General features: G+C 29.6%; 3 protein-coding genes across 11 annotated transcripts; 1 reads left to right on the top strand and 2 right to left on the bottom strand.

The window, feature by feature from the left end:
• Window positions 1–9,354: 9,354 nt before the first annotated feature.
• LOC116774017 (uncharacterized) lies at window positions 9,355–11,988 on the bottom strand. Its single transcript, XM_032666621.2, has 4 exons — window positions 11,503–11,988; window positions 11,117–11,233; window positions 10,454–10,546; window positions 9,355–9,619 (listed from the first exon to the last, which is right to left on the bottom strand). The coding sequence occupies exons 1-4, from the start codon at window positions 11,746–11,748 to the stop codon at window positions 9,401–9,403; spliced, it is 675 nt and encodes a 224-aa protein (XP_032522512.1). The 5' UTR covers window positions 11,749–11,988; the 3' UTR covers window positions 9,355–9,400.
• Window positions 11,989–12,030: 42 nt separating this feature from the next.
• Window positions 12,031–14,957, top strand: LOC116773941 (dynein regulatory complex subunit 4). Its single transcript, XM_032666529.2, has 8 exons — window positions 12,031–12,183; window positions 12,298–12,337; window positions 12,421–13,113; window positions 13,191–13,378; window positions 13,497–13,615; window positions 13,907–14,018; window positions 14,108–14,250; window positions 14,580–14,957. The coding sequence occupies exons 1-8, from the start codon at window positions 12,181–12,183 to the stop codon at window positions 14,662–14,664; spliced, it is 1,383 nt and encodes a 460-aa protein (XP_032522420.1). The 5' UTR covers window positions 12,031–12,180; the 3' UTR covers window positions 14,665–14,957.
• A 576-nt stretch (window positions 14,958–15,533) lies between these two features.
• Window positions 15,534–23,527, bottom strand: LOC116773928 (protein tipE). Of its 9 annotated transcripts, none has more exons than XM_032666508.2 (4): window positions 23,299–23,526; window positions 20,096–21,228; window positions 19,514–19,555; window positions 15,534–19,289 (listed from the first exon to the last, which is right to left on the bottom strand). In XM_032666508.2, exons 2-3 carry the CDS (start codon window positions 21,052–21,054, stop codon window positions 19,528–19,530), a joined length of 987 nt encoding a protein of 328 aa, XP_032522399.1. In that variant the 5' UTR covers window positions 21,055–21,228; window positions 23,299–23,526; the 3' UTR covers window positions 15,534–19,289; window positions 19,514–19,527. The 9 variants fall into 9 exon arrangements, with proteins under 9 accessions (XP_032522399.1, XP_032522398.1, XP_061379793.1 ...); XM_032666507.2 differs by having other exon boundaries at window positions 23,323–23,526; XM_061523809.1 differs by having other exon boundaries at window positions 20,096–21,220; window positions 23,323–23,526.
• Between the last annotated feature and the right edge of the window lie 365 nt (window positions 23,528–23,892).

Genomic DNA, 23,892 nt, shown 5'->3' with positions numbered 1-23,892 from the left:
CGCACAAATACTTTTTGTACATGATTATTTTGATTTAGAAGAAAATATATTTCATTGAAAAAAAATGGGATCAAAATGCGTTGGGAACAAAAGTGTTTAGTTCGCATTAAGTAGTTTTATTTTAGTTTTTATTTTAATATATTACAAAAAAATACAGAAGAATGTGTTCAAATGTGATATGTATTTGTTTAAGGGAAAGATAAAATTAAAAAAAAAAAATGAAGTTTTCCTATGATCTCTCGAAAACTCTTGTGTGCTACATTTGTTTACAATACGCTGGTTACTATAATGATAATAAATAAATAAATAAATAAATTATTCATTATTACAAAATAATGATTCTGTTTCTCGTGACATTAAATAATTACTTATATTTATAGACCAAAGTTTAGATGTATTACTTAAAATATCTGTCGTGTTATAATAACCAGTGGATTTTCAAATAAATTTGAAAAATTGAGCACTTCAAGAGTTTTGTACATAAATTAAAATTGGTATGCTTACGCTCTTTTATAAGAATTGTAGAAAAAAAAAAATAAAAATAAAATATGTATATCAAAATTTTCAAAATAAGCTTCATGTAATCGTTCGGAGAATATGCAAATTTTTTTTATATACTACAAGTTTCTTTGAATAATATTATATACATTTAAACGAGACAGGCGTCGATGATATTGCTGTTGTCAATATTTTATAAACGCTGTTTGTTACTCATCATCTGAAAATTTGCGTCTTTTCCGAATTTCAAAGATATGCTTCCGCTGAAACTATGTAACCTACATAATAACAATTACTTCAATACTAAGCAATATAATTATAACTACTCGTTAGCATATAAGAATTAATTATTGATTTTTTTTTATTGTAAATTACAGAAATATAATTCTGTAATTTACACGAAATATTTCTTTATCGATTAATAGTATTTTTTTATGATTATGTTACTTAGAATGTTAAGTAATTAAATGGCCTGTAAATTACATAATAATTTAGTTTTTAGGTGACCTTGAACATTATTTAATCTTATTTCAACGTACCATTTCATTTTTTTGTATCCGATTATTTTTATATATATATATTTTTAAATCAACTGCCAATTATGTTTTGTATTCTTTATTAAAATAATATAATTTTATAAATAAATACTTTGTTTTATTTATTTTCAATAATCAAGTATAAGATACTATGGTTATTATAAAATATATATTCTTCGTTTCTTCACCTCATGAAGGTTACCGAGAATATCTTTGAAAAATATATATGGATGTAAATACCGAGCTTTTCAATCGATTCAGGATATAGAATATGGGAAATACACATACCAACACAAACAATCACAATTAGATAAACATCTTATTATTAGAAGCGGTATTCAGAGCCAAAGTTCTTGACTTTTGATAGCGTAAACATTTATTTACCTTGGATATTAGTAAGCTTAGTCCAAGTTTACGTCGTCACTACATACGAAGCGTTTCCCGTTTATTATTCTACGACCTACTCTAATAATGTGCGAATATTTATGAATGAAATACGTACGTAGTGTGACAATGCAAACTCAGACAAAGCTTATAGCAAAGAATATTAAATCTTATAAGCACATTACATTATATGTCCTTTATAAATAGCTTTTGAAAGGCAAATGATTATACATTTTGTATTTCGGATATAGATTAATTAACTCAAATTTTATTATCGTTCGATTTCTTCCGGTTAAAAATTATTGCCTAAAATCCTCTCTAATAATAAAGTTGTTTTTGGTTAGTCAATTATTAACGATAGATAAGTAGTTGCACCAGATTATAGTAAGAATTAATTTTATTGGATTTCTAAAATGACAAATTTGTCAAAAATTAATTGTCATAAAAAATGTTATGTCAATGTCATTCATTAAAATAAAGAAAAAAGTAGGTTGAAAGGATTACTAGAACTTCTTCCTTTAATTTCATTCTAACAAATCTCATCATACTTTAGAACCAACAAATTAAACAGACACACAAAAACTAAAACTAAATATATTACGTAAAACAGTGCTTATTGTGATTCGATTTTAAATTTCCCTGTATGAAAATAATTTACTAAAAATATTTAAGCAAATATAACTTGAGAAATTTAGTCGTAATAATTATTGTGTATTAATTAATACGAGTTTTATGTAATTGGCACTTAGAAAATAATTTTAATATACATTTCGGAAGAGAAATGATTAATCAATTCAATTTAAAAGCATTTTGTGTGTATAACATTACATCAATCAAGATCACATACATGTAATTCAAATTTATATACTTTAAATACTTATAACTTTTCGTTAGTTATAAAATCCATCATAACATGCTTTAAAGCGATTTACAGTTGCTGAACAAGTTGAATTGTTTTATACGGGAACAGTTTAAAGTTGGTAACGTGAAAACTTGTATTGTTTTGTATAGAGTTTGATATTTTTAAAATACAGCTTCAGGAAATAATATACATAGCATACATTATTATGAGATAATGCATGTCTAAACGGGGTTGGCTCAAAAAATCTTATGCACAACAAAATTTACACATACCTTTTAAGTTTTATCAATAGAAATATATACTTTGTTAATAATGCTAAAAAAATTATAGTGTACCAAATTTAACAAATAATATTCTCAATATTTTCAGTTTAATTGAATTTTCTAAAACAAAAGTTAATAATAATATTAATATTTTCTTATACAAAATAATAAAAAGATTATATAAAAAAATCTTAATTTAAATTAATGTAAATAAAGCCTTAAAAGACCGATCACAACTCAACCTGCTGGTTTACAATTTTACACTCAAAACTATTTATTAAACGTGAAATTAAAAAAAAAATTATAATAATATAGAGATTATGAAAGACTATTAAGTAAATATAACTGTCCAGAAATATCTCACAAACAGAATAGAACTGTGTTCAGTGAATTCCTGATGTATTTCGTTGTGACAAAACAAACTCCTGTCTCGTTATTTTTGGAGGCCAACACACAATAAACCACCCGTGTACATTATTACCCTAATTGTAGTTAACGATCTTAAATTGTTGGTTTATTTGGAAAAACTAAAAGAATTGGAATTGTAACGTTAATTATTCAAATTTATCGTCGGTTAAACTTGACGGCTTGTTATTTGTAATTTGTCGTCTTTATTCACAAAACAAAATGTAACAGAATTGTCTCAAAGTAAATTCTACCCTAAGTTATTTATATTTAAAGTTATTTTTTTTTTTTAAGTTTACTGAACGTATTTTTTGTTTTTGTATTATAAATATAATAAGCCTAAACGAAACATATGCAGTAAGGCTAATTAATATATGAGAGATGTTAGATTTATCTCATAGTAGTGAATTGTAGAGAAATCTGTCTAAAAATAGAAGATTGTATACAAAGATGGCTGACAGAAATTATGAAAATTATAAAAACACAATAATAAATCAAAAATATCCCATGTCAACTACTGTTTCGTAGAAATGAAATATCGTTTACGAAAAAATAGACAACCGTAGAAAATCTAATTCAACTTTAACAAAAAATTAAAACCGAAAAAATACACAACACGGATACAAATTTTAAACATGTGCCAATATTCAAAAGTTATTAGGTGAAAAAAAAAAACAAATATGCATTTGAATTTCAAATTTCGAATTCCGAACTATGATTTATTTGCATATAGACAAGATGATCTATCATTCTTCGTGTCAGCATTATGGGGTGACTGATTTGATCATATTGAATATTGAAATCAATGACAATTAGAAACCGATATTATAGTAATAATACATAAAAAACATACATTAATCATTCATTCAATCATTCATTCATTCCTTTTAATTTCAACAGCTTATGTGAAGTTAAAATAAGAATTTAAATATGTCCATCATATTTAACAATTCTAATTGAATATGCCGTATTAACTATGTTAATGTTAGAGATGAGTTTTTTCTTGCATATTCCAATTTAAAAAACGTAAAGATCTCAAATAACCGGTACAGAACCATATCATGCACACAAAAGCGACGTAAGCCGAAAAAAAGGAAATAAAACATACAGCCGGTAACGAATTTCGCGACAATATCAAACCTCTACGCAGAAAATCCTCTTTTCATATTCGCCTTCCGCTTTTAAAAATAAAAAAGAAACATTCACGAATCATAAAAACCCACAATACAGTGTGTTTTATTTGGGCGGCGGGTCGGTATGCAAAATTGCTATGAAATTGAAAAACAAATACGTTACATATTGCTTTTTTGATTCGGGGCGCGTTATTTAGATCGGGTTTGTTGGGTTATTCTGTACCAAGTTACATTTTACATGTTAACGTTAAATACTCATTATTTTACTTTAAATTACTCCGCTTTAAATGAAGTAATTTTTAGTTAACTAAAGCTGGTGACTTATAAAATATTTTTTTTACATTTATATACTATATTAAACAGTGCTGCAAAATTCTGACACTGAAGTAGAATCACCCGTCAGTAAGGGCAGAAGGGTTTGCGGTGCGTCGACGCGTTATGTTACCTCATTATGTTGTGGTACCAACTTTTTATTACTTTTGTCTATACAATATAAGATTACTTTACATTGATAAAAACGAAGTATTAGACATACAGTTATGTTGGTGGTTTTTGTAATGATTATCTATATAAATAATATGATCGCAGCAATACAACACTACTAACTAGTGGATATATTACTAGAAAATTTATATTCTTAGACAGGCATTAAAAATAAATTAATATATCAAACAAAGTGGACTAAGTCGCGGGTTAATACCTAGTAATAGCTAGTCATGACACCCCCATTCACGAACCAATATTCTAAAGATGAGAACAACATAAATATATAACTACGTACACATCTAACAGTCGTCAACGAAATTACTAAGAATATGAACATTGGACCTGTGACCAAATACCTTTACTTCACTCACATTTAAAAATGTACTAAAATTAACATTAAATAGATCAAATTGTTTGAAGTAGCCTAATTGACAACAAATTATTAAAAAGATTTATTAACGCTCATATAAAAATAACGTCATAAGCTCAATACTAACCTTTACATTACATATCTGTATGCAGAAGTGAATTCAATACTGTATAAAATTATGCAGGAATCTCCCCACAGGTATTACGATTGTTATAGATTCCAACATACTCGTATATATAGAGAAATCAATCGTGATGTCCGTACATCAGTTCTAATATCACTTAAACACGCTACACTGCATTAAAAGGAGGCCATAATGTTTGACCACAGAATAACAAAGCGGAAATAATTTCGATAAAGTAAATTACAATTATGAAGAATTCAATGAATACTTTTTAATATAAGATTCGGTTTAACGAAGTCTTAATAAATAACTTTTTGAACATGAATTAATTTATGTTTGACATTTGACAGTTGTCTATGAGAAATAGATTTTGATCACAGTTTTTTTAATCAGCCAGAAATAGACGCAGACTAAAAATTCGGCACATGACACATGAATTATTGATTAGATCAAAATAGTATTTATTAATGTAAACAATACCAAGATAAATTCCAGCTATGTAAGTGTATATTATATTTTTCAACGTAATAATAATTACTAAATCGTTTTTTATTTATTTATATGTCGTTTATATAAGAATAACAGAAAAACCTACTTCGGTAACGAATTATTTAAGGTAAGAATAAAATTTGATTTAACATAATTTTATAAGCTAATATTTTAACAAACACAATTTTTTTTTATTAAAAAAAAAAATCTTTATATTTTAATTGTTAAACATATCCATCTGTACCGACTCCATTCACTCTAAATAAGAGTTACAGGTTCTCGTCATTATTCTATGGTTGGAACAGCACCCCCGGTTAGCCTGATATCCAATATCAATGCAAATATCTCGTCAGGTTTCATACATTATCAATTATTCCCAATGAATTTGTATAAATAATTTAATTTAAAATTAATTATTATATATAAAAAGCCTATCAGGACCGAGTGATGCAGCGGATATTAATTATGAATATTAAGTGGTAATTTGATTCTCAATAGCCTGCGGTTCTACTCAATGGGTTTAAAAATTTTTTGGCACGTGTCATGGGAATTTTATTTTTGTCTTGTCACTGTCTATGGGAAATATTGAGGTGAGTTTAGAAAACGTGCTGATACAAAACCTTGATTTTAATCTTTAAAGCTTTTAAGGGGTGAGTTAATATTAAATTTGTGAACCATCAATTTAATTAACTATCAATAAAGTAATATTTCATTTATTATGATGTTTTTTTTTTACAATTCAGATAATATTTTGATAAATTTTGTTTGAGTAAAAATTATGTGGCTTAAGGGATTTTCAAAACAAAATTGTTATTGCTGTTTCAGGACATAATATTTTGATTCCTATCTTTTTTTAAGAGAACATAAAAAATTTAAAGTTGTCATTCATATTTTGCCTAAATCAATAATTTTCTCAATCATTTATATGTCTTTAATACTATACTTTCAGTTTATTATTTAAGGACACGATATTTAGACATGAAACAACGAAGTAATCAGTAAAACTTCAATTAGTTCGCTGGTATATGATAAGTTATTTGTTGAATCATCATAGATTATTTTGATGGTAATAATTTTCTCAACCAACCACCCAGTCGTACCCCCATCGGGAGTCCATCGAACAAACTGATCCTTCCCTGATCATGTTCTAATGACCATATTTAAGAATTCATTCTGAACCAACGCTCACGATTTTCACTCGACACGTGACCAACACGCGCCGATTACGGAAGACATGTTAAAAACGAACCAAACATAACTTGAACCCTACACACGTTCAGACTTATAAAACTAGCAGTTCAGATAGATTCGGTCGAATTAACGGTCATTATTTCGATCGTTTGAATTTTGAATTCAGTCAAACGTTATACAAATTTAAAACTGTAGATCTATTCTTAATTTTAAACCTTATGTTGAATAAAAATAAGGTGATTTTGTACGAATTAGTTGGGTGTAATTTGATTCTTCGAATGAAACTGAGGATTGGTTTGCCACAAACAATAGAACAATTTGTTTTTGACTAAAGTATGATCACCGTAATTTCTCGTATTGTCAATGTTTAAGGCGTTCCCGGGGTTTTATGGGGTGTTGATGACAAAAGAATCCAGTGCAAATAAACAGGGGCTTTACCAAATTGTTAGTTAATTATATCGCACAGGGTTTGTTTATTTCCTTTCATATAACCGGACAGTATTGCGGATCTAATCACAGACCTCAAATCCTATTAAGTTTTATTTGATGTGGACTTACAAGTAACCATATACCGACTTCATTGGTTACATTTAAGTTAAGGAAAATGTAAAAAGTCATGGAAGTGATTTATACATAAATTATTTACTTATTATTTCTGATAGACCGTCAGTTCAGATTTACTATAATATATTACTCATAAATAATAGATATATAAGCTATTATTTACAGTGGAGTTATTATCTACAGTGGAGTTTAGTCTATAGTATTTATCCCAATCAAGGACATGTCATCAAATATCAATTCACCCAACATTAATTTCAGTCTGCAAAACCATAATCAGCGTAACAGCAACCAGACGTGATCAAAAAATATAAAAAAAAACACGACAAGATGGGGACAGACACAGCCAGAATACATTGAACCCTCAAAATAAACCAATTCCGTGTCCTCCGTCATTAGTTACTTAGAAAGCGGGAGGGGTCTGAGATCATGGTATAATGGAGTGATTAATGGTTCAGGAGCGAACGCGAAATTTAATCTTTCACACAAAAAGTATTGAATGGAACGCGACAAAAAGAGTTGAGTGATAAATGGACGCTCAGGTCATCTTTGGCGGAATAGATCCTTCACCGCTAAATAAAATTAAATCACACAAATTTTAGATTTAAACGATTAATATTATTCCAATAACATTTTAAGTATTTTGTTATTGTATCTTTGGAATGTTAAATAACATTTACTCACACGATGTAGGATCTGGAAGTCTTTGTGAAGGAAATGATAAATGATTAAAATGTCAATACAGTCTAGCCTGGATTGAAGGCATTTGAGCTGGAAACTAGATAAGAAATTATAGGACATCTTTTTTGCTTGGACAGCTAAATTACATGGCTAGAGATTATTGGCACTTTTTTGATGATTGAGGATCAATATACCGCTTATGAATTGTTGAGGCCTTATAGCGGTCGACGGCCTATGGCTCGTTTAAGGGAATTGCTAATATTATGGTTGCATTAGTACAAGTTAGCATAGTTTCAATATTTTTCTAAAAACAGTACCTTTCAACCTGTGTACAGTACCTGTTTCAACAGTACCTTTTTCGATGCCAAAAAAGCTAATGCCAATGAAACTAGATTTTTCAGAATTACTATAAATTATCAGAATATTATGTGAAGTCTATATAGCAAAATAAAAGATAATTAACTCCCAAAAAACTGTTAATAGAAAAACAATATTCGATTACATCACCGAATCAAAACCAGCGTTAAAGATTCCCAAAGGGTAAGTTACCCTCTCACAGGCAGACATCCATCACGAATAATACTATAATTATGAAACACGTGGCATTTGTTTGGGACTCGAAATTATAGCTTACATTGCAGTTGGTTAAATAACCGTCTTAAACAGCTCTTTATCATACCGGCTCGAATGCTTCACCTAATTCTTTTAACAAAAATTGCGAATAAAATTTCATTATACAGAATAAAACACAAGGTTTTTTTTATCGTGCAGAATTTGTGATGATTCATAAAATTTCCGTATATAATACAATAAAACAATTATAAGTATAGAAATAGTAGTACTGTTATTAATAATATAGATTCATAATAAAACCTCGGCTTATTAGACACCCTGCCGAGAACAACATCAAAGCAATCTTCGATACACGAAAACTAAGCTTCACACTACGACCCATTCGAATGGCTCTTATTGCAAAGGCAATAAGTGTGTTATTGGCGCATTCGTTTACTATGCGAGGTATTAAATTAATATCTGTCGGATTTGCGTTACTTATAAGCATTCGACGCTAAAAGTGTGGCGAGACCTTTGTGGGATTATGATGCAATATTCTTCATTCATATGTCATTAGAGGGTGGAAAGATTTAGGATATACATGATCTAGTGCCGTTAAAGAAACTTACGTTAGGTATAAATAATCGTTCTGTGATATGTAAATAGTCGCAAATATCGGAGACTAATTTTAAACATTGTACTTGTCCTCCGATAACAATTGGCACAACTTGAATTTAATTTCCAAATGATATTTTAAACGAGCTAAAGTATGGAGCTAAATAGGTTGAAATTTATAAAAATAATTACTATAAATAAAATTATGTTAGAAAATAAATTATTTTAATAAATAAAACAAAAAGGACATTCAATTTTCAGAAGCCAAATCTTCTTCCAAAAAGTCCCACAAGCGTCGATTTCCGTACACGAAGCTGTGTGTATCGCTGTTGTCTTCAAGTGGATGATCAGTTATCATTTCAAGGTCATCATTGAGTATAGATGTCATCGACAACAAGGTGGAGTCTGTGATGTTGACGGTGTCTCCAGCATCACCTCTTTCTGGTTGATTCCGCGTTGTTCCAAGCGTCTAACACAGGAAAAAAGTACCTTATTGTTTGCCACTACATGCCACATAAACTGACCTATTATCCAGATATGTGAAAGCCAATTTGTGAAATAAAATGCTAATCACTTTCTATAACAGTTTTGCTTGCTTCGTTTATTTAGTAACAGGAACAAATGAATGTATATAATGTATATATTGTAACGTATAACACGGTCGCTGTAAAATCTATGGTCCCATTACGCTGTGATAAAATTTATAATTTATAGAGAAGAAATAATTTTCACATCATATACAAAATTTTAATTCCTTTCAATACACAAACCGGGAGAATGTAACATCAAAATGTTTTATATTTCCCGTATTTCGAAGAAATCGATTATACTAACACTAAATCGTCTATGTATATAATCGATGGAAAACATATACATAAGCGGAACGTTCATCGGGAAGATATATTTTTCATATCATATATGAACTTAGTCGAAATACGACCAAATCCCAGATCAATCAGTCAATAGACAGTATCCATAGAAAATATCTATATGAATAGAATCCTAATAGAAAAGAAATAATTCTCACGTCATATACGATAATTAAAATAGCGACAACAATTTTAACCTGGATTTAACAGAAAAGAAAAATAAAATCTTGATTGGCTTTACAGTTTTCCATGATTAAATTTTCCGTTTTCGATATCTCATGATGAATTTCAAATCATGAAGATCATTAATTTGCATCCAAAAAGATCCTTCACTCTACGACAATCGCCGGTCAACTAAATTTAGTTCTTTGAAATTTTACCCAAAACTTTATTTTGATGTTAATTTAACAATATGTATGTGGTATGTGGCTTACATCAACTATAGCCATGTGAAGTATTGGCACCTCAAGCTTCAAGGGTGTTATCTCCTGAGGCTCTTCATCCAAATAGGAGCAGTCCTTAGGTACCTGCCAATATATCTTATAGTTAATTTTGTCAGTAAAATACCCTTACTTCTTAATTATAAGTTTCGTCAATCCCCGACCAAAAGGGAAGAATATTTTTTACATTGTTATTTTAGATAATTATTCAATATATTTTTCTTAAATACATGATTTTCTCATATAACTTATTTTCTTTAAATTAATATCTGACTTACGATTTAAACGTTTTAATTTGTCGATTCTATCATAGTGGATAAAATTTATTATAAAATCTGATTAGATAACCTACAATGATCGTTTTATCATAAAATATAAAGAAAAAAAATAATTTATAAGTTACAAAACAACCAGAAAGCCTTTAATAATATGTTAAAAACATTTTAAAACTTCCTTATAATCCAAATATATTGAATGCTACAAACTAATAGTTATACTATTAATTGATTTGAACCGCTTAAATTAAATTTTGATAACAACGCAAATGATAGCTGGAAAACTAGCTCTTTCAAAGAACAACTTTCATTACGTTAAGCTGAACGTCAAAGTTATTATCAGCAATATTTTGTAACATGAAGTATAGGATACACTTTTTACCCGTCTCAGCCTCCATTTCTCAAGAAACTCGTTGGTTTGTCGCAACGCCTCCCTACTCTCCTGCAGAAGCTCATCAATTCTGTCCTTGCCGCGTATTTGCTTGTATTTGTTTAAGAACTAGAAGTTTTAAAATAAACGAGCGCTATTAATACATTCATGCTAAAGACTGAATAGAGATTTTTTATACTTTTACTCGTATACATAAACTAAAAAATGATATCTTTTAATGTTAATTTTTTTATTTCAAAGTCATTCGAGTACTGTTCGTGCAGATTTTTAATTTATATTAAATATAAGTTTCATCTCCTTAATATTAAAACATTATTATAGAATTTAACTTATTATTTTCTTTTTTATGAACTTGTTATAACTTAAGTAACTCTCACCACTATTGTCGCACCTAGACACATGATTTCAGCACACAGAACCGGAAAATTGCTAGAGTTATGGTCTCCGTCAAACTCCTTAACCTTTTTCGACTCTTCGTTTATAGAACTTTTAACTAAACAGAACATTTTACAACCGAACCTCTGTATTATATCTGTTAAACCATTTCCCAAAACGTAATCGATGGCAAAAAGACTGAGGAAAGTAGCGCTGTAAACGGCAAGATTACAGAGCTTAGTTAGCATTGCGACCAGAAAATTTAATCATTTGGCTTAAAATTTTTTGATTTATCACATAATTTACGTAAAATTTAAGATATATAAAAATATTGTGACGTATCCTTGACATTTTTAATGAACCTTTTTTAACAATCTACTTAATATATAAATAAACATATTCATTATTAAAAAAACTTTTAGAATACGTTTTATTCGGTTCTATCTTCAATAAATGAATCTTTTAATTAGTTTTTAGATTTATATATTTATAGTGTACATCAATTTTCAGTTATCTGAACGGTTGTCAGTCAACAACTTTGGTTTCCATAGCAACGGTACCAGTGTTATCCCTGACAACCTCTCAATCTGCTGATGCGGCAATTTGTAGCTACATATTTTACATACAGTTTCTTCATAGTAAATTTATTGTGATAACAATTATACGAACATCACTACAAAATGGTAAGTGTCTTCGTCTCCAACTTAAATTGCATTCACTTAAATTGCATTGCAATATAATTCTTGATTAATTGTACATAAATAAGAGTAAGATTTTTAATTAATATCCTATTTCAGCCGCCGAAAGGAGGGAAAGGAGGAGGCAAAAAAGCACCAGGTACGAAAAAAATATTTTGTTTAACTCTTTTGATGTGAAATCATATCTTAATGAAATAATTTTAATTATTATGTTATTAACAGCAATCGTAATCGATGGAGTAGATACTTCGGAAATGACGAGAGAAAAACTAGAACAGTTCACATTGAGAGTTAAGGAAGAACTGGACAAAGAGAGAGAAGAGAGGAATTACTTTCAATTAGAGAGGGATAAAATAAGAACTTTTTGGGAAATAACCCGCCAACAACTCGAAGAAGCAAAAGCAGAATTAAGGAATAGGGAGAGAGCCACTGAAGAGGCTCAAGAAGAGAATGAAGCGCTTCTAGAAACAGAAAAACAAAAAATAAAACATCTTAAATACGAACAGCAGGCTGCAGCTGCTGCCTTGAGAGCAGAAAATCTGGTAGCTCTGAAAGCAGCCAAAGAAGAACACACTGAACAAGAACTAGAATTACTAAACGACAAAAGGTCACTTCGACAAGAGATGAGGGAAAAAATGCTAGCGGCTCAAGATGAATTACGAAGGGCGAAACTCGTACACGCCGAAGAACTCTCTAAAGTGAGAGCTGAGTTCGAAGAAAGAGCTCGTCAAATCGAAGATAAGGCCTGTAAGAAACTCCATGAAACAAAAGTGGAACTCACGGTGAAACATAGAACTGAGGTTGCTGAAGTTGAAGAAAGAAAGAATAAACAATTATCGGAACTAATCGCACATCACGAGAGAGCGTTCTCCGATTTAAAGAACTATTACAACGACATCACTTTGAATAACTTAGGTGAGTTGAATTCAAGTATGTAGGTTTATAATTAGATTTTATTTAACAATTTAATTTAAGTAATGATTTTTTGTTAGGTCTGATAAGTAGCTTGAAACAACAAATGGAGGAAATGCAAAAGGTCAAAGAGCGTGCCGAAAAAATTGCTAGAGACGCTGTCGCTGAAACAAAAACCCTGCGTGAGCCACTTGAAGCTGCAATAATCGACAATAAGGAGCTAAAACGACAAATGTCCAACTATGATCGCGACAAAGCTGCATTGGCTGTAAACATTTTATTTTCTGATACTACCTATTCTATCTACCTTAATTTAATCCTATTTCTAAGTATTATCACCGTATATAAGTACAGACTGCATAACTTTATGCTCTCTTTGTTTATAGGCTAAAACAAAACAACTGGCATCACTTGAACAACAGTTTGAAGTTCTGAAGTGGGAATACGAGGTCCTGCAAGTCAGATTGGACCGAATAATAGCAGAAAGGGACGAACTTAAGTCAAGGTAATCATTGCCAGATTCCTAGGTTCGCTGATGCGCTAATGCTGACAATCCATAGCAGGGAAATATTTTAAATAGCGTATAAACAAACTATAAATGACGTCTTGATAATAAATATTCGTACTTACAATCCATATATATTTACAAAACTATTCATATGTTTTAGAGGCTCATGTCTTATGAGAATAAGTGTAACTTAGATTTCACAAAAGATGTCGCTTCTGAAAGTAAATTTTAATATATTATATAATAATGTATAGTGCATTCATTTATAACATTGCGTATCCCGTGTAGATTTACAAAGGCTGTACTAGAAGTTCAGCAAAGGGCTGCACTAAAAACAGCACTTTTAGAAGCTAAACTGAAAAATATGGAAGGAAGAGATTTGGGTCCACGAGAAATGCATGTGCGTTATTACTCAATGTTTTATATTATTATTTCTATTATTTTATCTTTATACTCATTTTAACCCAACTTAACTTTAATTTCACTCAGGATTTATTGAAACTGAAAGACACGCAGGTTGAAGATTTGCGTTATGAAGCAGCACGGTTACGAAAAGCCCATGACGACCTTCTTGCCACATATGAGGCGAAATTAGCTAAACTGGGTGTCCCTGCTGAAGAACTTGGATTTAAGTACGTATTCGTAATAGCACCATCTTAAGGTGCATCTATGAACTTTATGGCAGTGATTCTACACATAGCGCCATCTATAGCAATTGGATTTAACTTTTTACGTGATTTCTTGTTAATTCATTTAAATTACGTGAACTAAAATAGACATATCAGGAGAAAATTCTACCATATTTTTTAATCTTCTTGATTTCCGTGTAGTAAATAATTATGTTACGTAAAACTTTTGGTTTATGTTAAATTTCATTTTTTTTGGATAGATGGCGTTAATTTCAAAATTAGCATCGATGCTCATAAGTTTTTTTACTATTTGCTTTAATTTTTTATTTCAGACCTCTTAAGGCTGTAGCTGTAGCTGGTCTTTCGCCTGTTCTTGGACAAGGTCCGGCTGGTCTCGTCGTCAAAGAACTTATATAAACAACCTTGAAAACTATTTATTTTTATAAAATTTAAAATACAATGATTTATATTCTGTTACATTTTTATTAAAAATATTAATTACTACACAAATATATTTTAAGAAGTTTTTGTATAAACTAAATAAATTATTAGATTTCTTTATAACGAGTTATAATTATTTTATTGTCATTTGTTATCGACGCGGTCATTTAATTAAGCCAAATTAGGTAAATGGAGTTTCCTCATAAACTACAATTGCTTGCCACCAGTTTTATTTGAGCTTCCTTTTTAATTTGCCTTGTTTTTGCTATTTTTACATTTGTTCATTCGTTGTGATATTTTTATTTTATATTATAATATTTATATAATATACATATTTGTATTTAATAAATATATTTTTCAATAAACTGAAGAATTTGTACGTAAAAAATTCAATACAATTTAATTTTTTTGCGTCATAAACAGTGGTTATACCGTCAGCTTGTAAGTTGTTGTATTGATTGTAGACGTTACTATTTTAACTTCCACCGGTTATTGCTTCGTATTGTTTAAAGTTTGAACCAAATATTATTTTAGGTTTTAGTATACAATAATGAAACTTGCAATCATATAATCTGTTGGTAAAATAACAGTAGGTAATATTTTTTTGACAATACGTCTTAAAATAATACCTTTATGAATACAAGTGTAGATTTATAACAATTCAAATTATATGGGATATTTTGTTTTACCTTCAAATACAGATCGTTAATCTAAATCATTTAAAAAGTATGTAGAATTCTGTAACACTGAGTTTTGGTACTCGCAGACAACGTTAGGTAATTAGTAAAATCCATGTTATTATAATTTAAACTACTACTATTGGATGTACAAAAATAAAACGACTGTTTGAAGCCAATAAATTTAATATTTTCTACTAATCTTCATTTATATTTTATATACAAAACGGTTATAAGGCATCAGTACGAAATGAATGGAAATGCTTTATATGAAGAATAACGCGTTAGCCTCACAAAAGTATTGCTTTACACACGTACTAAAATGACATGAGTTCAAAGTAAATATAGATTAGATTATCTCGCAACTTATAAATAAAGTGTTCCAACATCTCAAAGTTTTCAAAGTTTACCGACGCGTGAATAGCATGTTATATATACTATATGCACATCGGCATAATATACAAATAAATTGTCTAAACTTATAAAATATAAAGTATATATAAAACAACATTTCATGACATTTAAAAAATATTTTATTAACCTATTCATTAATTAAAATTATATTTCTATAATGACATTTTTTTACTTGCTGTTCTCAAACGATGGCAACAACAAATATTATGTTAAACGATTTAAACGTTTGTGCCCTCTACCGTTATAATATTTAATATTATCTGCCAAATTGGTGTTTTCAACACTAGGCACAAGCTGAGAAAATTATAACTACGAGATTTTATACGGCGATCATTATGAACAGAAAAAAATAAAAGTATTTAAATCTGAAGTATCACAACAAAATGTCATTTGATTTTCAAAAAGGGTTTTTGAAACTGACATTACATATGCATGTATCAGTGAGTGCTGATTTTAGAATTTCGTTGGTGTGTACAGTGTAGTGCTAATTAATTATCGGTGGACAGGACATAGATCAGAAAAAGTTACCACATTTTTGGCAGTGTCGTGTGTATTGCATGTGATTTAGATCATATCCCAAACAATTGATTACAACAGGCGAGGATACAAGACTTGTGATGGCTTTAACAATACGATCGAAATACATGTTCCTTAAGGTTAATAGACATTTGTTCGCAAAACCAATTACAGATGATACTTCACAATACATTTCCATCAATGTTTAAACTTAAACTTCTATCACAACAATTATAATAGCAGTCGTCACAGTTAAGCAAATATAATTTAAATAAAATATATATCATTATAAATATTTACATTTCAACATTTATTGATTTAATTAATTATATAATTTATGTGATAAAATTTTATTTATCAAAATTTTTTTAATGGGAATAAAGCAACAAACATTATCAGCATTTAAATAATGTATTGTTAAATAAATGTCACAACCGAAATTATATATTAAAATAAACACTAAATTAATTTGACTTGAATTTCAGGGTGATATTGACTAATTGCTTATCGATCACTTAATCTATAAAACAATATTGTGTTAGAGAAATCAAGTATATATAAAAAATTAAAGAAATATTGTTACTTGAGAGGCACTTCATTAAATAAAAATTAATTGTATATGAAGTGAGGACAAAATTAATTGAAATGAATATATCTACATATTGCAATACATAGTTCAGATGAGAATTGACAAATTTAAATATAATTTAATGTGGCATATGAATGGTTTGAATAACTTTGTGCCGTCGTCACAAAACATCTTTAATATAATATGACAATTATCATCTTATTCATAATATTTTTTTTTATTATATTATCTACTTAAATGTGCGTGGGTACTTTGCAATATCTAACTAATCATCATATAATTTCCACAGTCTAAGCGAATTTTTAGATTATTATTTTTTATTTTTTTTATCACTTAAAAATAACCTTATAATTAGTTACATTAACTATCAATTTATTATGAAACGTACATTTCATATTAATATAAAATAAAACTGTTAGAATTTGATCTCACAATAAGATGACATTGAAATATTAAAAATCTTATAAATTAATATACACCAAGAATGATATTATTCAATAAATATTTAGAAAACAACAGGAATTGTAGAAAATAAACAAATTTAAAGCATATCAGCAAAGCTTAGACGTGAATTAATAAAATTATTATATTTCGCACCGCCTTTAATTCTAACGTATGCAATATTCACAAGCCTTTTTCGTTATGTACATTTTAGTATATTTTTTTTTACGCATTTATTTTTATCTGAAGCGTTCAATTACAACCTTTAAAGCGTCTTAAGCATTCAAATTCTCTTTCTAAATCATAATTCATTATTCATGTAACGTATCAAGCCGGAGAAGTTATTAATTATTTGAAGTTATTTTCCGAGTTCGTTACGATTACAGTCTACCTTATGTAGTATCTATGACCCTTTTTTCTAATTTATAATATCTGAATATTTGCATTATGTTTAGAGATATATCAATTTCGGTTTAAACAAACGTAACTGTCGTTACTTTTATTATGAAATCCGTTAATGTTTCTGGTTAGGGTGTTCTATATTAAGGTTCGGATGTCTTTGGACATGAATTGTATCGATGAATATTTTAAACGTATAAGCATGGGACGGAAGAATCGATACTGTACGTACGGGACGATAATTGATTGAATATAACATCAATGTATTGATAGAACACGCTGTATACATCATATCATAATCCATCGGACAAATATCGTGTATCGAGAGAACACTCTGTATATATATTATATAACGGAGGAATATAATATAGTTTGTGGACAAAATTAATGTTTGGGTAATTCATATCACGTATACACAGGATGTTACCCCAAGTTTGCATTGTCACATACATACGGAGCTTTAATAGTTAACATTATAAATGATGTCACATTATAGTATTGACGTAGGTTATTGAATGAGAAACGGGAAAAGCTTCGTACACAGTATGACGAGACAAACTCGTGCTAAGCATACTGACATATAATTTTGTTATAGAACATTTATATTTTATAATTTCCGTTTACAAATAGTTTAGTATCATAATGTTTCAAATTTTTTTTACACTAATTTCCTATTGATAGGAAATTATTTTTTCTTTTTATTGATGTATTATCACATACATTAATTATTTGTTTTTATATAAACAAAAATATATCTTTCTAGTTCGATATAAATAAATAGAAAGAATTTAAAAAACGCCATTTCTAGATTAAAAATAAAAACGAAAACTTTCATTGTCTTTTCCTAATTTCGAAACCATGGTTTACATATTTATTTATTTAAATAATTATAACCAGGACGCGTGCATATACCCCACCAGCATACAAGAGACGTCTTAAACAATGTGATGTTTATTTTTTATAATCTACCTTACAAGATTTTCGTGACAACACGTGTCGAATGTTAAAGAAATACAAATTTTTTTTTGAGCAAAACTCTGCATTTGGGATAAAAAACACTTTTTAAACATTATAACATTTGCAAAACAGATTCCACCAAGTTCACAATCTCATTTACAACAGTGGACGAATTACGTTTAGAATTTCAAAAGGTAACAATTGTCTTCTCTAAGCTTATAAATAGTTTTCGTTACAAACAATTAGTACGTGTAAATTTATACAATCAGCAAAATTCAAAAGGGAATTTAAATACCGTATAGAAAGAGATTTAAACAAGCTGGCTTCGATAACAAGCGACATCCGAAATCAACACTCAACATTTAATATAATATGTTGTCACGAAAAACCCCCGTCGCTCACAACGCATTATAAAATATAAATTTAACAATACACTGCTATCGATTAGCCACGACCGATTTTCAAAGCGGCAAGCTTAAGCCACAAATTGAGTAATAATGACCACAGTCCTGTAAAAAGTGCTCGATTATATTGTAAAGTTAGCACGAATTGTTCATATCATTTCATGGTACACCTTGTAACCGATCCCTCTTCAGGAGTCCTGTCATCTGTAATCGGAAATAAATTTTTGTCATAAAAATATATTAGTAGAATATTTTTGAGAATAAAATAGCTGAATAAATGAAATAAAACATTATAAAACAATATGAATTACTAATCAAAGCATGCTAATCGAATCGGTTTTTTGTAAAGCTGTGCATGTGTCTAGGGGAATATTGTTGTGCTATTTCTGTGAGCAATGTTTATTTTTCATTTGAAGCCCCACACGTACCTGTGTGAATTTCATTAGGCGTTGACGAAAGACGACTTGGTCCTGTCAATTGGAAAATCTTTAAAATATATAAAAGTACTACACTGCATCATTGCAGTTTAAAAGTTCAAGAAGTTATGTGGGGTCTTTAATTTTTTATAAGCAATATTTATTGTGAATTTAAATTCCTTGTCAGTTTTATAGTTGTTTTGCTTTTTCTCTACATTCCATACTTATATTTCATACGTTTGAATCAATATAACGTCCTTTATTGTCCTTTGTTTTGGTTTGTCAGCCAAATTAAGTAATAGATTGTGTCATTGTTAAAATTTCCTTCTCTTTCATACCTAATTTCTACACCTCCTATGTGATCAAAACATAACTCTAGAAGCTCACATGCATAGTAAGTAGTAAACTATATATTTTTTTGTTGATAATAATATTATGCAGCCTAGGTCCGATAATTATATTAGTCTTTAAACAAATACAAGTCTATTGTAATGCTAACACACCATGTCCTATCTAATTTTACGATCTAAAACCTGCTATAGTATATTAAAACCAAGATAACTAATACTCATTATCATAAATGCAAAATCTCACCCAGACAGCGAAGCAGAATTGGAAATCGGAGGGCTGTTCGATTCGAAACCCTCTTTTGGCTTCTCGTTAGCCAACTGCATCTTCAACTGGTGACCGAAACACGCCAAGTCTTCCCTGAAGGTATCCGAACCTGGTGTTGTTGGCTTACCATCATCTCCGGTAGCCATAGCTTCAGCATCGCTCTGTAACGGTGCTTGCTCAGATTCTTCTTCAGTATTATAAATTTTAAAATACGCGAACGTTAAGTATATCACAGAAATTATGAAAGATGGTATCGGTATGGCCATAGCATAGACCAAATTCAAAGTATTCTGCCACATGTCAAGCTCTGTGATAACCAGTCCGGGATCAACTCTGCTATAATAACAGGAGTAATTGGTACCAAGTGGCTTGTATTTGCCATAGAATATTGTGCAGTTGAGAATAGGAGGGTAACCGCAGCCCTTAACGTTGGGGAACAATCGGGCACCAGTGAAGTACCATTCTGAATCGTTCCCCATCAACCCTGTTGGTATCGGTTCAGGAATTTCCTCCATATCTGGATAGTTATTTTCTAAAGGCGATCCGTAGTTTTCGTAATCGTAGTCCTTCCTCAAAGATCTCTCCACACGAATGAGGTTCTCGTATTCCGTAGCTGTTATATTAGGAGCGTATCCCAATTTATAGTTGACCCTTATCTGAGTGCATTCGTACAAGTCTTTCGTGCATCCTTCCCTACAGGAGGCCCACGTACAGTTGCTTACTCCGACTAAATGTTTCACTTGAGCGGTGACACATAGCGCAGCCACCGGGTCGAATTGCATAAATATGGTGGTGAAGGCCGGTTCGATGACAAACGGAACTAAGAAGAGAAAAGCGAAGAGGCTGAAGATAGCGAGCAGGACGAACGTTGCTGTTGTGTAGAAGAGGACTTTCTCCAGAAAAGTTGGGGGTATAGGCAGTTTTTCCTCGTCGGCCATTTTGGCGAGAGTGCACTATTAGCGATCATAGCGCCAGTTTCAACTTGGCCGGCTCATTTCAATCGGTGACGTGTCTTTCTCACTGTATCCAATACAAAGTTACTTCCTTTATAGTTTCCTTTGTAATTGTGATTTATTTACATTTTTATCTCATAAGGCTGGTTCACTGAACCGCTATATAATGAATACGTTTTATAATCGATGGAAGTTTGATGCAAAGGATGAAGAGATATTATGCTTCTTAATTAATGTAAGACGTAGTTAAAAGCGAGATTATCTTTATATACCGTTTAATATAAGAGAGTTGCTACTTAATGCAATTATCTCATCAAGACTGGAAGACGCTATAAATTAACACCAGGCAGTCTCCACATAAATCCGGGGTAGATTATAATATGATCAGTTTACTTGTGATTGCTATTGAAGTAGTTTTATGACCATTTTTATTATGATTGCTTAATTCAATTACTAAAGCAATATCATATAAGTGGCTTAGTACAGAAATAGATTTGTTACAATGAAGATTGATTGTCTAATCAATTAAAGTATTATTATATATAAGTGATATTTTTATTAGTAACGTAATATCTTTTATTGAATATATTATAATTTATAAGTAAGTAAATGATGGGAAGCATAACGAAATATCTGAAATGACGCCGGACTGTCTAGCCTAGGAATTCTGACGACCTATTGATTGTCTAAGTTCTAGATTTAGCCAAATTCGCCACGAAACCGGAACTATTTTGTCGCAACTAGATGATTTGCGAACCAACCCGAAACTGCTGTACATATATATTCTTATATATAAATATATATATATACATACATATATATAAGAAATTTTAATTTTTATTAATGAAAACATGTTTAACATTTATATGGTTTGTTTATAGACACTACAGAATTATAAAAAAAAAAATATTTAAAAAATTATAAAAATTCCACATTTTTAAAGTCAATTGAAACACTGTTATGAAGTTTTGTTTTTATATATGACCATAGAGATTGTATACTTTTACTCAAATGAGAACCTTGAAAACGAACTCCGATCACTTAAAAAAAAGCTACTTTTAATAAAAAAACGAGGTAGTTTTGACATTTATAAACCATTTTAAATTGATTCCCTGTTTTTTAAATATAATGAAAACAGTCAATAATCTATTACGTAAATAATTTCGGATACCGAAGCTACTTTGTATGCAGCAGATATCAAATGTAAATGCAATGTAAGAGTAAAATTGATAATTATTTCGCTCTATATAAAAAAACTGTTTACGTTTATATACTTTTGGTTGTTCTGACGAAAATTATCGAATTAAATCTTACGCAAATACAATAATGAAGATTAATTGTGTTAAAAGTGATAACTATTGTAGTACAGGGGAAGGATCAATATCTAAATCGTATGACCATGTCAAAATTATAACCATTTATTAATAATTATGTAAACTATCACTAAAAACTAGAGAGAAAAGAAATTTATTTATCTTTGTTTCCTAAACAAAATAAACTTCAATTTTTAATAAAACCAAATATAAGACGTTTTCTAATATTATGTTTAGTTGATATAGAATAATATTTTTTATTACATAATCTAAATTATATACATACTGAGTTAATTTTGTAACAAAACCACAAGGTACAAAGATTACCCTCCATAATAAATACATTGATTCCAAATGTGCTCAATAGATGGTGCTAATAATAGAAATAAATTATTAAGTAGTTTCGTTAGTACTTTTATATGTACTTTATTGGTACTTGTAAAGTGTCGAAAGAGTTTAAATTAATTTATATAATTTATTACATATTGTAATAGCCATTAGTTGATGATAATTTAAGGTTTTACAAAGACGAAACATGTATTAATATTGATTATTTTAATTATTTTTTTAATAAAATACCCTATTCGTTTTGTGACAACAATAACAATTCGTTACCAATGAGTCGTATTGGTAACGATCGAAGAATAACTACACTAGAACTTAACTAAAAACATTACATAACACAACCCCGTCTAGAAAACTATTGACGTCAGAAAAAAAAATTACAAGGATGTACAATGAATTATGAATGAGAATATAAAATGGAACATAAAAAATATAATTCTCTCTGAAACAGCATATTGTTTGAAAAGGAGGTTTCACGCCACGACATGACAATATCTGTTCACGCAATTCGACATAATGCAGTCATGCCTACACATTCTACGTTGAAATCTATTGTTTTAAATATATATACAAGGTATTTGACGTGTTGTTTTACATAGTGGTGTAGCTCGAACAATAAACCAGCCTGATGGAGCTTACGTGTCGCACAGTTTACTATGTACAGTAATATAATTATTTAATACACATCAATTAAACTAGAACATTGTGTTAGAAAATTAATTGCTATATTTTTGTTTCGCACGTCCTTTTTATAGGCAGACGTCAACGCGTATCCGCGGCTCAGTCACAACTGGGCGCAGGCCGTGTGACCATCGTGCTGGCACTTAAACCTTTATGGACAATTATAACAACAATAGTAAAAACTATTTCCAATTTTGAATATTCCTTCAGAGATATTGATCGATTATTTTTTTTTAATATTACAATATCCAAAAATATCATATTCGGAAAAAAAATCGATAAAATAGATTAAAATTAAAATATATGAAGAAAATATTTGCGTTTTTTTTAAATCAAAAAATTTGAGCTTTATTTTAAGGTATTTTATTATATTCCAAGAAAACATTCCATATTTGAATGCGCGCGTCGCTCGGTCGGGTCGATACAGCCTTGTGGTGTCCGACGTTGTATGGCGACAGACAGTCTTTCTTGCCTCAGTTTAATA

Source organism: Danaus plexippus, chromosome 20 (genome assembly GCF_018135715.1).
Source record: "Danaus plexippus chromosome 20, MEX_DaPlex, whole genome shotgun sequence".
NCBI lineage: Eukaryota > Metazoa > Arthropoda > Insecta > Lepidoptera > Nymphalidae > Danaus > Danaus plexippus.
The sequence above is the reverse complement of the archived record's forward strand: the minus strand, read 5'-3'. Positions and strand labels throughout refer to the sequence as shown.

Bases quoted from the DNA above. Each gene is read 5' to 3' on its own strand.
- LOC116774017 (XM_032666621.2), bottom strand. From the start codon at position 11,748: ATGCTAACTAAGCTCTGTAATCTTGCCGTTTACAGCGCTACTTTCCTC. The intron at 11,234-11,502 runs GTGAGAGTTACT...TAAAACTTCTAG, and splicing joins GTCTAGGTGCGACAATAGTG to TTCTTAAACAAATACAAGCA. The intron at 10,547-11,116 runs GTAAAAAGTGTA...ATATATTGGCAG, and splicing joins AGAAATGGAGGCTGAGACGG to GTACCTAAGGACTGCTCCTA.
- LOC116773941 (XM_032666529.2), top strand. The intron at 13,114-13,190 runs GTGAGTTGAATT...ATTTTTTGTTAG, and splicing joins CATCACTTTGAATAACTTAG to GTCTGATAAGTAGCTTGAAA. The intron at 13,616-13,906 runs GTAATCATTGCC...TATCCCGTGTAG, and splicing joins AGGGACGAACTTAAGTCAAG to ATTTACAAAGGCTGTACTAG.
- LOC116773928 (XM_032666508.2), bottom strand. From the start codon at position 21,054: ATGGCCGACGAGGAAAAACTGCCTATACCCCCAACTTTTCTGGAGAAA. The intron at 19,556-20,095 runs GTGAGATTTTGC...TCCAATTGACAG, and splicing joins AATTCTGCTTCGCTGTCTGG to GACCAAGTCGTCTTTCGTCA.